At 42.7% G+C, this 16,005-nt stretch overlaps 1 protein-coding gene across 3 annotated transcripts in view; it reads right to left on the reverse strand.

The window, feature by feature from the left end:
* NRP1 (neuropilin 1) overlaps positions 1-16,005 on the reverse strand; it is a 125,110-nt gene that overhangs the window by 59,084 nt on the left and 50,021 nt on the right. For all 3 annotated transcript variants that reach the window (XM_082192228.1, XM_082192227.1, XM_082192226.1), the window contains exons 3-4: positions 15,238-15,419; positions 8,394-8,621 (exon numbers count right to left, since the gene is read on the reverse strand). In XM_082192228.1, coding sequence (XP_082048354.1) covers positions 8,394-8,621; positions 15,238-15,419 — 410 coding nt within the window. The remainder of the gene's footprint in view (positions 1-8,393; positions 8,622-15,237; positions 15,420-16,005) is intronic.

Raw genomic sequence — 16,005 nt, forward strand, 5'->3', positions numbered from 1 at the left:
TAGGAGAGAACCCGGTCAGAAACCCTGTGGAGCTGCTTCCAATCAGCATAGGCATTACTGAGCTAGAGGGATCAATGGCACAGTATAAGACAGCATCCTGTACTCCAGTACAAAACCCCGGGGGGAAATGGCAACATACATTTATGGGGGGGGGGGGGAAATTATGATCACGATTGTTAGTAAAAAGGCACACAGTTACAAGCACAAAGGAACCTTTGCCAACAAAACAAAGGGGTCCAGCTGGTCCAGCCTGCACTACTAGTTCCGTGAAATAAAGCTCACCATCCGTACATGAGAAATGAGAACACAGTCAAGACTCAGTGAACAAGGCAATAGGAAGGAAAGGTGAATCACACTGAAACAAACAGAAACTCAGGCATACAGAGGACATAAACACAGACTGAACAGAAGGGCAACCTCTTAAATTGGATCACAAGAATGCATTGAACATAACCTTGCAGTAAAGCAACATCAGAACATTATGGTTGCATGCATATGGTAAAGTAGCACCACAGCTTCAATATAAACACTAATTAGTGACATGGCAAATTAAAAAGTTGCACACTGTCATTTCCCATGTCACCAACCAGTGCTTAAATATAATGATGTGATATCTTTATATGGTATGCAACCTCCTTGTTTGCTTTGGTGTGTCTAGGTGACATCTTGATGCCGGTTTATCACACTGGTATGTTGCATACATTCTGGTTTCAAGAGGTTGCCCTTTTGTTATTCTGCTTGTGTTTACAACCGTGAATTGCTGGCTGTGCCTCTGCAGAATATGGTATACTTGAGCATCTATGCTCATTCATTAGTATGTTCACAGGGCAAGCTGTCATGGATTGTTCAGTAAATTCAGAGAAATGCCTAAGTGATTACAATTGCCCAGTAATCAATGGCTCCCTCCTTCCCTTGCACTGTCCATTCCTATTTGTGCTTTCAACAGCTTCCAGCTTGAAGCATTCCCCCTCTGCTCATATTGTGGCCTGTGCCACCAAGAAAATAATTCACTTTGAGTATGAAATATTTCCTTTCCATTATGGTAATATCCCTCAGAGGCATTCACCAAAGATATATGCCAGTGAAATCACCTCTGGAAGTTTAAGAACAACAAATCTTTTGCTAGTAAAAAAATAATAATCTATAACCAGATTGGCTGAACTTCCTAAGCCTAAGAGCCTCTTACCACAATTTCCATATGGCTGAGAGCCAAAAAGCACAGATTCTGTTCCTTCCCAGGCATTTGCTTCTCTGCTCGCAAGAACAAAATCAGCACTCATTGCCTCTTCTCCTGCAGTAGCTTTCCCCATAAGTCCCCAAGTCCTACCACAGCTTCTGTACAAGCTGTTCCAGTCATGCTTTTCATAGTCCCCTCACATCCACCCTTCTCTCCCTGCCTCACCTCCTTCAGCCAAAGTGTTTCTGCTTACCCTTTTCTCTCAATTCCACGGGCTCCCTGCAAATTTCAAATTCCACTGAAAACAGTCGGTGGCCAGCATTTAAACACACAACATATTCAAAACACATGGCTTGCCCCAGAGAATACTGTGAACTGCAGTCTCCTGCTCAAAGATGTATAGTTCTCAGTACCCTTAACAAACAATTGTTCCCAGGATTTGTGTGCTTTAAATGTATGGTGCACAGACACCATTATTCTATGCCACGTTTTCCAGCCTGGTACTCTATTGATGCAACTCCCATCATGTATGATCCTTGGCCGTGCTGGCCAGACCTGATGGGAATTGCAATCCAAAATATCTGGAGGGTACCAGTTTGCATAAAGCTACTATACTGTATGTCATTCCTCTCTGTTGCGTACTAATGGTAACTCTTTAACTGCAAGACAGAAACTCCTCCAGGGTATGTAGGTATGGTTACGAAACTCTCCCTGCAATAAGGTGAGATCACAAGTAACTGCTGCTTGTCCTCACAGCAGAAGAGGGTAAATCCCCATAAGAAAACTGCTAGGACATAGAAAAGGCCATAGATTTAGTGGCTGTTAAAAAAAAAAGAAAAGGTAAAGGACTCCTGACAGTTAAGTCCAGTCGCAGATGACTCGGGTTGCGCCGTTCATCTCGCTTTACAGGCCGAGGGAGCCAGCGTTTGTCTACAGACAGTTTTTCTGGGTCATGTGGCGAGCATGACTAAGCCGCTTCCGGCGCAACAGAACACCGAAACCAGAGCAGCGCATGGAAACCCTGTTTACCTTCCCGCCGGAGTGGTACCGATTTATCTACTTGCACTTTTTGGCATGCTTCCGAACTGTTAGGTTGGCAGGAGCTGGGCCTGAGCAACGGGAGCTCACCCTGTGGTGGGGATTCAAACCACTGACCTTCTGATCGGCAAGCCCAAGAGGCTCAGTGGTTTAGACTACAGCGGCACCCGCATCCCACTTAGTGGCTGTTAGTGTATGTGAAGAAGCGATGAGGAAAAAGATGAATAGCAAGACAGAGCCAACAGTTTAACCATGAGTGATAAGCAGATTCAAACAGACTTAATAGTCTGTTTAAAATTTGGCAATGCCCACACGTGTGCACAGCAGTTTCTAAGTACTACGCTATGGCACCGAGGCAGACTACTGCTGCTGTTACAGTGGTCTGTGATGGCCCAGAAATAAAAGGCATGTCCAGAATTTACACTGATAGCCTCTGCACTCATTTTGCATGTTTTTGTTTTTGTTTACTTTTTAATTAAGTTTACTAGGACCTATGATGTTTTTCGTATGATGCCCATACGTAACAGAAAGGTTTGGAAAAGAAAGGAAGGGAGGCTGCTTTGTAATTTAGGGAGGCGTATGGTACTGTGCGTATGGCAGCTTAACATGCACCACCCCAAGGCACTGCAAGTGTCTGGCAACTTTTGATGGAGCCATGGAAGTCTCTTCTGCTTTTTTAATCTCCCACGAAAAGGACTCTGGGGTTTTGTGTGTTTTATCTTGAATCTGACTAGTCAGCATCTGGCCTTTTCCTCTCATTGTTTCCCCTCCTTCTGTCCAATGGGCAAACATCTGTGACTTTGCTCCTTTTCCATTAGGCCCTTTGATCACTGCAGCCATTGACCTTAATGAGGAGAAACGAAGCCACTATAATTCCATACCCTGGTACTTATTCTGAGCCACCCTCTTCACCCCCACCCCATTTCCTGCAAGGATGCTTCCTTTGAAATAGCAAACAGAAGGGAACTTGTTTCAAAGCAGTTTCACACTTTTAAGATTCAGCGTGACTCATGGGTTCATACTTTCTTTAAGACACATACATGGTAATTTAAAATTTTATGTGTCTGAATACTGCCACTAGATATCATGTCTGTGGGCTCGTCATCTAGCTGTGTAAATACAGCAGCCGAAAGCTTTGCAGACTATGATATAAAGGGGTATTGAATTTTCTTACACAACATGTAAGACTTTGCCTACTGAGTTAATGCAATATTGATCTGACCTGAACTGGATAAAATAGAGGTTTTTAGTCTTCCTGTATAAATACAGAACATTCTTAAACATCTCTCTCTCTCTCTCTCTCTCTCTCTCTCTCTCTTTTCCAATTTCAAGCTTTCAAACTGCCGAATGACAATAAATTACTTAATAATGTGCAAAAGGCGACCACACTAAATGGTTCACTGTGGAGAAAACATCTTGACCAATAATTCATGAGATTATATCACTACCTGCTTAGCTAGAATGTGTCAGTCTTTCTTGAAGGCTCCTATTAATCTTTCCTTGCCTTGTAATTTGTGAGCGAAGGGTCAAATGGATTCCAGCACAACAAATCTACTTGTAGCTGTTTAAATTGGAACTATAGAGTGTCTGGGACCCATTTGAAGCTGCTATTAGAAATTATTTTATTTCGAGATGTTTGGTCCTGTTCTGGTAGCATCAGTCCTGGAGCTGTGTGTTTATGAGATTCTGAACTTTCATGTATGGAAATCTAAAGTGAAAATGTCATTTGTTCATTATTATTAATTTGATCTAAGATATTATCATCATGTCAAGAACAATTACACTGCATAAAAACAGACGGTTTGCAATTTTTCAACATTTTGATTGAGAGACTGTGTTAGCTAGCCACCTTTAGTGAAAAGCAGAGTGCAATGCGATTAAAGCTCCACTGACTTAAAGGGGCAATTAGACACGTACTTATCAGTGGAGTTTAGACTTTCTTATGGCAGGGGTGGAGAACTCCTGTGTCCTGTAGATGTTGCTGTATTACCACTTCCATTATCCTGACCAAGGCTATACTGACTGAAGTTGATGGGAGTTGGGAGTCCAACATGTTCTAAATCCAGGTCATATGGACTAATTGCACCAATGTAAGCATGCAGTTCTGCATTAGCAAAGGCTGTCCATTTCCCCCCAAGAGCAAAAAAGCACCCCATATGGCAGGGAAGCCCTTATGCGAGTAAGGAGTCTTTCTCTCCATAGAATAATATAAAGAACTCCTTTATGAGCAGGGGGAATATTTTCAGAGCAATCTTATATGTGTCCACTACTGAGTTTAACTGAGCTTACTCCTAGCTAAGTGTGTATAGGATTGCAGGATCCCACCACCCTACTTGACATGGATCAACCAGAGCCAGTGTGGCAGATGGTCAACCAGACAAAGCTTCAGGATCCCTACACATACAAGATCCCTCTCCTTTCAGGAACAGGGAGCTAGGAACAAAGCAGTGAGAGAGTTATGCAGAGCCAGCAATGTAGATACATTTAGCCCAAGTGTCCTGTGTCTGCTCCGATGTTAACATGGGGCTTCTCTTTCAGGGCTTTCTCCCTGGTGGATGGCTACTCCACAAATATCGCCCCTTTCAAACTCAAGCCTCTGCTTTAGGTTCTGAGGGAGTGGCCATGTGATCCATTAAGAAGAGCCACCAAAGAGCAAGATCCTATGATTCTATTCCCCTTTCTGTGGTGCATGTGATGGAATGTTTTCTCCTATAATTTTGTTTCTGCCATTGATATTGAAATTAATCCCAAGGCCATCCCTAGACATTTTATTGACTGAGCTCCACTCCCCCCCACAACAATCCCAAGACATTTTTCTGCCTGAACACCCCCCTCCCCCCAAAAAAATACATGCACAGAAGCTGGTTGGATCAGCAGTTGAATCTTCAACACTGGTGATGGGATGGCATCCTCCACCACACTGGAGACAGCAGGCTAGATTAGGGGGACCACAAAAGGTTGTGGGGCTACAAAGGGGAATGGGGGAAATTTAAGAGGAACAGGTGAGGGCTGCTGTTGTGCTCCAAAATCTGCCCCCTTAGGCAGTTGCTTCACTCTTCCCAGTGGTTGGGTCAGCCCTGAAAGCAGAGGCTTGACTCTGCAGGGTAAGGCTGAGTCCTCCAGCAATTGTCCACATTGCCTCCTTTCTCTGTGAGATGGACCATTTTCCAGGACCCCTGACACAGTCCTGGTGACAAAACTGGAATACAGTAGCCACGCCTTGCCCAATTGCTTTAATCTCAGCAACCATCTCCTATTGTCAGTGCACATCACACATTTTCTCCACCAGCACCATTTTGACAGGAAGAATGTGTTCCACTTCATGTCTTTTAATACAAAATATTAAATAATGACTAATGTTACAAGCTGACATTTCATATACCTACACATACTAAATCATGCACATTTTCAGAGCGCTCCCCTTCTGGGAGAGAGATGCCAGCTAAGTAAGTAGTTATAGAAATATATGTTTTAAATGTCACAATCCTGATTTCTATAGTTTAAACAAAACACACTTTTAATCCAAAGATACATTGGGATGATTATAATACTTGCTCATAATGATTCCAATTCATTCATTTTCTAGAACCAGAAAATTACTACTTCAGCGGCAATAACTTTGACACTAATCTCTTTGAAAATATTTCAAATAATTTGGCTGATTGGTCTTTTTCTCCACATATCATCTGAAATTGAAATTTCCACCGGAGTGCTTTTTGCTGTTTTTAGAAAACCCTATTATTACATTTCAAGGCACAGCTATAATACTGCCTTGAACTGCCACGAGACTGTTCTAATGGACAGGTTAAATACTAGAAAGACCTTCAGTCATTATTTAGCTTCCTCCATTACTCCCCCTTCAGGAGTAATCACCCCCCATTTGTGTAGGATCATGTTGGAGACAGCAGGACCAAGTATGCTAAGCACCACCTTCTCTGTCTCATGCATGAGTTCAAGGTAGAATTTTGCAACCAGGAAGACTTCATGACTTTAGGAGCCTCCATGCTTCAGAAGTTCACCCTCCAACTTGGGGAGGGGAATGAGGACAGCAATACATCTTAAAACAGCAGTCACCATATCCCTGCCACCGTCAGGGGTGACACTGGCTTCCTCCAGTAAAAAGAGCAGCTGTAGCCAGTCAAGGCAGTGTGCTAAGTGAAACCGCTAGCTCCTGTGGCATGGTGAAGAGAGGGCGGAAGGGAGGTCCCTCTCTGACCTGGAAGCAGTGCAGCCAGCATGTCAGGGGACTGCCATCGGAACAGGGAAGGGAGGCAGAGGGGCAGTTGGGATACAGGGAAACTCTGAAAATCTTGAGAAGCAGTTCCTCTTCCTGCGGTGAGGAAAGCCACACCTCCAGTGGGGAAGAGGGGAAGGGACCAGAGAATGCTGCTGGGAGTCTCAGCACCGCTCCTGGCCAAGCCGGCCAGGAGGGAAGCATGCTTCTTCCATCGCCCACCTTGCGCAGAGGTGTAAAACGCAAAGAAGGAAGGAAGGAAAAGGCTGGGGGTGACTAAGCTCTTATATTGGGGGAGGACCCAGAAATGACCACTCCCAGATTCTGCTAGCGATTGAGGCAGACATGAACTTGTGGTTCTGTACTGTAAATAGTTTTGCACCAAAATAAAACCTGTAAAAGACAGGTCCTGGCTGGTTACTCATGAGCAACCACCACTACCATCTGACACAGCATGTGAATGGTGAACATGGGTTCAAGATGTCTCAGCCAGGCTTTGCCTGACTCCATTGCTCAAATAATTTGAATGTTGCCTCAGCTGGCTGCCTCATTCTGGGCAATGCTTAGAACAACTCTAAGACACGTAGTGGGGGCCTTGCGGTTTTCAGTTTCTGCTGTCACTTTTTCTGCACAGGGATTTTATTTGAATTTAGGAAACGGGACAACCAAAATATTTTTCTCTTCCGCTGTTCATTGCCACATGAGCACAAAAATGTTTGAAGACGTTATCAAGGGCAGTTTGCTTGCACATCACTGCATGTACGACTCCCTTGGCTTAGGGACTTCCTAAGAGGAAGTGCTCAACCTAAGAGAACCATAATGTTAAACTCCACTGAACTTGCAATAGCTGCAGCAAACCACGGGATGATGCCATAAAAACCCTTACATCCTCTCTCCATTAGTGCTAACAACATACAAACTAATTCTCTAGAGCTTGCATCAGCAAGAGATTACCGTAAACGAACCAACTGCAGCTTTGCTGAAATCAAAGGGAGATATAACGTGTAATATATATATATATATATATATATATATATATATATATATATTTGCTTTCGTAGATTTTCACGGGTACAGGAATGCAGGTTTTGGTGTCTTCGGGTGTCTTCCCGTGTAAGAGTCGGGGTGTCTGTGCGACGTTTCGACGAGGTCTCACTCGTCATCTCGTCGAAACGTCGCACAGACACCCCGACTCTTACACGGGAAGACACCCGAAGACACCAAAACCTGCATTCCTGTACCCGTGAAACCTCGTTGAAACGTCGCACAGACACCCCGACTCTTACACGGGAAGACACCCGAAGACACCAAAACCTGCATTCCTGTACCCGTGAAAATCTACGAAAGCAAATATCTCACCTCTACGGGGAGGAAACCTTCCAGCTGACAAGAACCTACGAGAAACTAGAAATCCGAAGAGCCACCATCTTATGTGATCTCCTGTTCCTACGAAGATGACGAGTGAGACCTCGTCGAAACGTCGCACAGACACCCCGACTCTTACACGGGAAGACACCCGAAGACACCAAAACATATATATATATATATATACACAGTGTGTCATTTGGCACAAGGGCAATTTCTAGAGCAGAAAAAGCATGCTATCAAAAACACAAGGCTGTCACTGGAAATGGTGTCTCTGTGTTAATTCATTTCCCCCTCCATAATGTGTAGTTCAATGGACCTCCTGTTCTAATGTCATCATGCTGTACGTTTTTTCAGTTCCGTGTCACTGACTACTGCTGGTGGGAACAGGGAAATGTTCAATATAATGACATCAAGATACAAGGTATGTCATATGATGGAGGGTGTGGGAACTCTATATGGGATAGCTGTTTTGGGTGGCAAGATATGTGATAGATGTTAGAAGTCAACATGCCTTCTATAGCATGCTGTGGGATTACAACCCTGCAGCAGGCAGCTCATTTTAGATACGTATCCTACCTTCAGGGAATCCATCCCAGATTTCTAAGCGGTCATAGCGGCAGAACACTCCTGCTGGAGGATTCGAATCTGGTTCCAGTTCAAAGCTTTCAAATTCCAATATAATCTCTGACATCTTTGGTGCAAATACAATATAAGTGCATTCAAGGCTATTGGGATATTTCTCAGGGAATCCTGGTGATTTGATCACCCCACTCATAGACGTGAAGTTTCTGGAGCATTCTGGTCCTGCAGAACAAAAGAAACAAATATAAACACAATATGCTGACTTTGTGCTATTCTGGTTCACTAGAAAACAAATTAGACCATTTTATCTTTCTAAACAGCAGAGTGGCTTTTCGGTGAAACACCTCACTTTAATCACCATATTAATCATCCAGCTAACTTGTTCCTGTTATTGATAATTGGTATTAAAATGTAATTCACATTTATTGCATGAACTCCAATTTTCAATTTGTAGCAGGGTGATAATGGGAAAAAAGAAAAAGAAAACTTATGCCAGCTCCAAAGAAAGGGGTGTGTGTGTGCAAATTATGACAAAGTCATGTGGGAACAATGAAAGTGTAAGCTGCAAAAATCTCGACAGCCCTAGGGAAATAATTATAGCCCCTTCAAGCTTAAATCTTAAGGCTGACAGCCTTTTATTGGTAAAATAGAAAATTTTGCAAGAGGAGGGGAGTGGATTCGGTAGATGGAGCAGAGGTTTCAGATTCCTAGAGCAGTGACTCAGTAACTCTGCCAGATGTGACCTATGCCTCCTTGACAAACTAGATGTGAAAGGTAATTCGTACTCGTACCAAGGGTGACTTGACTCATTCTGAGCGGTGTTGACACAGGTGCACCAGTAAAGTGTTGCTGTTAGTGAACGCATGATAAACTGTGTGATTACAGGTCGTGTTGCTGGAATCCAACTAATATCAATGTTGACATCCTAACCTTACCCATAACATCAGCCGTGGTGTTAGCCTTTAGTGTGCTCCACAAAATACCCTCATACAGCAACACTGGATACTGTCCACATAGCTCATCCTGCTGCTTTTATACCAGAGAATTCTCAGTCTCACAAAACTTTATCCTGCTCCCAACTCTTTCACATTAGCTTGATTTAAATTCCATTTTAGAAAATCACCTCTCAGAAAGTGCTTTATAAACGGTGTTTCCGTGTGCTCTGGCTTCCAAACAGTGTTCCGTGGCGGCAGAAGCGGCTTAGTCATGCTGGCCACATGACCCAGAAAGCTGTCGGTGAGCAAATGCCGGCTCCCTCAGCCTGAAGCGAAATGCGCGCCACAACCCCATAGCCGCCTTTGACTGGACTTTACCTTTTTACCTATGTACTTTATCTTCACCTTGATGCCGTAAAGTGAAAATAAAAATCCATGCAGGATCACAGCAAGATCTATCTGCATCTGCATCCTTTTCCCAAGAGCATCAAGCCAGATACAACTGGGCCATGAGCAGGCCTTGGTAGTGAAGCTGAGAGACATGGACTTGCAAAAGTCCACATAGTGAGCTCCTAAAATGAGCAGCTCCACCTAGAACTCCCAAATCCCAAACCCTGTCCACCTTATCATGCTAACCCGATTTATGTGATGTGTGAATTGAGCACGGTTGCCTTGGGGAGGCATCATTCCATTGGCCCATGTAATACCGGCCCATGGGGAAATTCCCCATTTCCAACGGGATTCTCTTGCATTCCTTTTGGCCCTCCCAGCACCAACTTTAAAAACACTTCATTGTTAGATGTGGTGTTTCATTTCCCAGTGCGAAGAGCATCCAGTGGGAATGAGGCAAAACTTTTATGTGCTCCTTAGGACCTGCACGAGAACTTAAGAACACAGGAAGCTGGCTTAAGCAGAGTATGACCATGGGTCCATCTAACTCAGATTGGCAGTGGCTCTCTGGAATTTCAGACAAGGTTCTCTCCCAATTCTACCTGGGGATTGAACTTCTACAGGCAAGACAGATGTTCTAGAGTTGAGCCATGGCTCTTCTCTTGGCTTCTCAGCTCTACCACCTGACATTCCTTTGCCTGGAGACACTAGGAATTGGAGATGTCAGCACCAACACTGTTAACTTCTGTACACAAAGCATGGACTGGAACTATGACATCATCCATCCTTTCAATATTAGGTCAGGTCTGTGGAGCCTACAGTTGAGGCCGGAAGCAGTGGGCCTCTTAAAGAGATGTATACGTACACTGAAATCTTAACAAATTTGTGATAATAAATCTCCAGTATAGGTCCACATAAGGAGATTGTATCCTCTTTGGAAATGATGGCAGGAAGCACAGAGAATATTTAGAAAATATCCAGCCTTCCAATACATGCAGTTTCCCAAGAGAAGACTAGTCTGTTAGATGCATATGTATATAAATAATGGCACACCATAGGAAATGGATTCCTTCCGAAATGATATAAACCACGCTACCTCTTGCTGCTTTGGCTACCATCCAGGCAGAGCGGACGTTCAGGAGCCAATTGAGAAGAATGTGATCTCAGTTCTGAAACAGCACCTGAAGTGCATGAGATGGCAAATCCAGGCCCTAACAAAGTGGTGCATTCTGGCAAAAATGAATCATTGCAGGCTCTCTGGTCAAATTCTAATTTGGGAGGTCATACTACAAATGAACTGAATTATAGGTAAAGGCCTAATCTAGCCCTTCCCCTAAATGAGAGATTGGGGACATACAGTGCTTTTGTAAAAGCAGCTCTCCAAATATGAGAGGGTCGCTGATGGATAAGGATAGTTGTTAGTACTAGAGATGTCCTATGTATAGAGTGGTGAATTGAAGAAGAGCAGGGAAGGATGTAGCAAGGAAGTAATTGTGTCGTAAGTATTCATCTTTTCTAGCTAGTGTAAAAACTCAGGCTACCTCTGTAAAACAGGACTGAACCAAAAGAGGAAGTATGTGTGATACCTTTCATAAGTGAAATGCAACAGCCTTTGTGATATTTCTCTTTTCTTTTCTGGAGGATAGGAAGAGATGATGTTGAGGCAGGAAGGGATGGAAAGCAGGATGGTCTATGAGACTTGGAATGGCATAAAGTCAGACCTGAGCTCCTCCCTGCCTCTCCTGCACTATGCAGCTGCCACCTCCATGGTGGCGCTGTGGGTAAAACCTCAGTGCCTAGGGCTTGCCGATCATATGGTTGGCGGTTCGAATCCCCGCGGCGGGGTGCGCTCCCGTCTCTCAGTCCCAGCTCCTGCCCACCTAGCAGTTCGAAAGCACCCCTAAGTGCAAGTAGATAAATAGGTACCGTTTTATAGCGGGAAGGTAAACGGTGTTTCTGTGTGCTGCGCTGGTGCTGGCTCCCGGCCTCTTAAGTGAGATGAGCGCACAACCCTAGAGTCGGACACGACTGGCCCGTACGGGCAGGGGTACCTTTACCTATCTCACACACCTAAACTGACTCCCACTGTCCGTGGTCTGGGGAGCCAACAGAGCTGGGCTGATTACACACAGAACAACTTTATAGCCAAAATCTGGGTGGTGCTGCAGACCAGGAAGGATCAGGCAAATAGTTTCCACTGCTGGTGTAATTATGGTGGAACAGAGAATAAGGTACTTCTGCTGCTAGAATTACTTGTTCAAGCCACCTGGTGTCTGGACAGGCAGTGACGGTCAAGCCTGACTTTATAACGTACCCAATACAATAATTTAATAGATGAACACTAGATAAGAGATTTTGCATTCAGTAAATTTATTAATTCACCATTAATTTGGATGCATTAAAATGTTTAGACGAAAAGTAAATGTGAACTCTGTGTTTCACGGTAACTGTAACTCTTAGACCACAAATACATGTGCAATCCTTTCCATCTCTGTACATGACAATATCGTTTCCACTTTGATATATTGTGGCATAAACTTGAGTTAGAATTACTTTGGGACCTATAACTTTCAATATTCTGACTTTTGTGTGTGCGAATTCTCATTTATAATGTTGCCTTAATCTAACTAATGCCTTTCAGAAGGAGATTTAAAGGATCATACGAGGAAATAAATGCATGAAACTGCTGAGTTGTCACTGAAATGTCAAGGGGAAAGGGCCCCATTGAAAATGCTCACTTCTGCAAATGGCTTATGTAGAGGCTCTTTCAGTAGTTTTCCCAGTGCATACCAACCTTAAAAGTCCATTGCTTAATTGGCAAGGCGCTGGAATTGCGGTCTCTAAGAATCTAAATGCTTTTGTTGTGGAAGGAAAACCTTTGTTCCTATAAAAGTTAAGACCCTCGGGGTTTACTTTATTCATTAATTATCTAGTTTTGGTTAGAGGACTCTCTCGGCTTCTGAATGTGTCATTAGTCTGCTTCCAAGTACAGCCAAAGCTTGTGCCAAAAAATGATCTCACTGCTACTCAGTGGCCAGTCAATAAAGATTTGACCAAAGAGCAGGGAGACTAGGGACCATTTGCCAGTCCTTCTAATAGTGGAAAACCTTCCTGCTACCCTCAGGGTTGCATTCTAGTAGTACAGCATTCACTCACAGCATGCTAGGTTTAGGTAGGTAGCCGTGTTGGTCTGACTCAGTCAAAATAAATAAAAAATTGTCCAGTAACACCCTAGAGACCAACTAAGTTTGTTCTTTGGGAAAGATTGAGGGTGAAAGGAGAAGGGGACGACAGAGGACGAGATGGTTGGGCAGTGTTCTTGAAGCTACCAACATGAGTTTGACCAAACTGCAGGAGGCAGTGGAAGACAGGAGTGCCTGGCGTGCTGTGGTCCATGGGGTCACGAAGAGTCGGACGCGACTAAACGACAACAAAGTTTATTCTGGGTATAAGCTTTCATGTGCATGCACACTTCTTCAGATACACTGAAACAGAAGTTACCAGACCCTGAAAACTATGGAGAGACCTGGTCTGAATAGACATATTAGACTCTTATCTCATTACATATGCTAAAGCTATTTTTGTTCATCTGCATACTTTCCCTTGCTTTTTCCTGTAGGACTAATTGCAGTCGTTAACAGTCGTCAACAGGTTTACCATACCTTTGAGTCAATCACCCATCTCCTACTACCCTTCTGAGAAAACCCCCACTCCACCCTCCCACTATATATTAGGGTCTGGTGACTTCTGTTTCAGTGTATCTGAAGAAGTGTGCATGTGCACGAAAGCTTATACCCAGAGCATGCTAGGTGTGAGGTGTTGCTTGAAAACCTATGTTACGTACCACCCCCCACCCACTTCCTTAGCAGAAATGCTCTGATTATGTTCTTCATTATCTGCTCCCTTTGTTTTCTGTGGGAATCCTGAGTGGACAGAATAACTTATCAACTGCAAAGCTTACCTCATTAATAAAAACTGAAATGTTTTATTGTATTTATTATTTCATTTATGTTCCGCCTTTCCTCCAAAGCGCTTAAGGTGGCATACATGGTTGCCCCCCTCCCTGCTTTATTCTCACAACCACCCTAGGATATAGGTTATAAACCACATAGCAAACAGCCACTATTATAAAAATTCTAAGTAAAGTGTGTGTGTGTGTGTGTGTGTGTGTGTTTGCTTTAAAAATATCAACAACATTGCTCTTGGACTCCACAGTTTTGTTATTAGGAATAGTGGATGAGGTGACACCAAATAAATTTAAGAAAATAGTGAGCAGTGTTAATTACTGTGAGAATATTGCTGAATGCTATCAGTATTACAGTACTACGAGTAGTACAGTAGCGCAGAATCCTAATAGTAGGAAGGATGTGAAAATGCAAAACTAATTAACTAAATAAACCAGTGGATTATTTTTATAAATTTATTCAATAATGGAACAAAAGAGCTAATTGCCAGTATACTGGAAGAGAGGTCTTGGAACTAAACTTAACAAATCCAATAATAGCAGAATGGTATTTAATTACACATTTAATTAAACATTCAAACATATGATGTAATTTAAATTAATATGCATCATTATATTTTTTTCTCAGCCAACACTTCCCTTTAGGTACAAGAACTTTATCTCTTTATTTAATGAAAATGTAAGAATGTCGCCACACAGCTCCCATTGGAGGATTTGCAGTGCCACAGCACAAACCTGGATTTGAATGAAGTCAGGGCTGGGTTGAGGAGCAAAACTAAAGGCAGGTTGCACAACAGCAGTGAGTATGGCATGGGAGTAAGAAAGGGAAGACACCGAGAGGGGAAACATTATGGTTTCAAACAACATCAGAAGTCTGAATAAAGCAAGGATGGAGGGAAATGAGAGGAAATTTGGCAGTTTTAAACAACAGCAGAGGTCTAAAAAAAGTGCCTTGAAGTTTAATGTGAACAAGCCGTTTGCTGGTGCACAAGTTCAATCCTGGCACAGTGTTCTTGGCTTGTTTGGATTTAGACCAAACAGCAAACCAAAGCTTATGATTTCTTGCCCCTGGAGCAGTATGGTCAACAAAGCTGCTTGTTTGTGTTAAGCCATAGTTCAGCATCAATTATGGTTTAATATAACATGTGAACAAAGACATAGCGATTTAAGCATGTCCTGTCATAAGCAGCAAAAGGATTATTTCTCTTAGGGATAAGGGAACAGAGCATGACTTTCTTGTATGATTTCCATAAAAACACTACTGAAAACAGAATGCTAGAAGATATGAATGGTAAATATGTTTTCATCAAGATAGGCTATGAGATAGCAACTTAACTACAGTTACTCTCTGAGCTCCATGGGTGAGTAGACATTTGAACACAGGATTCCCATTAATACAACACTCTTACCACTGATCCGTTACAAATTGCTATTTTAATTAAACCCATCCCCAATACTAGGCCTCTTCAGTTTGAACAATCCCTACTGTTAATATTTTAGGCTTGAAATAATTAGCGTGACAAAACAACCTTAAATTATTTTTGCTCACCTTTTTTGAAAATTTCATAGCGAATGGAAAAGCCTGCTCCATGAGTTTCATAATCAGAGACAAACTTGATTAAGAGGTATGGTCCTGTAGATATCACAGGAGGAGGGGCGATCTTGCCGCAAAACTTTCCCCATACTCGGCCATTTGCGTTGTCTCCATCAATCACTTCAACATAATCGTACCTGGTAGATAAATTGAAGAAAGAAACTTTTAACTTCCAGGAAAGAAAAGAGAGCTAATTAATTTAGGAACCATAGCCATGCAGCATACATAATGAAGAAAAATGCTAGCCTGTTTGGAAGCTGCGTTATTCTGAGAGATGTAAGCAAAATGCAATAATTAAAATGGACTACATCATGTCTGTAGACATCATCTGGCAACATGGAACTATTAGGAAGAATGGTGCCCATTATGCTTACAGACAATGTCAGCTAAAGTAACCAATTAACAAGAAAAAGGAAATCTCATGAGCACAATTCTGTATTATTAAATTGCATCCTTTGTCTATAGCGGCATTGTTATCAATACATAATACACAGCGTTCTTTTCAAATGGCGAAGTTCTCGCCTGAATTCTAAAATGCCTTTTCAGCTTTAATTTCTGCATAATACTTTAATTTCTGTATGTAGCTCTCTAAACATAGGTCCAGAGAATAGTTTATGAAGCTCTAAATATTTAACGCTCTTTACTACTCCACTGTATATCTTAGCACATATCCTTTTTGCATCACATCACTTTAAATATCTGTATAACATTAGATCTGTTGCA

The sequence above is a fragment of the Podarcis vaucheri genome, assembly GCF_965113315.1.
Source record: "Podarcis vaucheri genome assembly, chromosome: 12".
Classification (NCBI taxonomy): Eukaryota; Metazoa; Chordata; class Lepidosauria; order Squamata; family Lacertidae; genus Podarcis; species Podarcis vaucheri.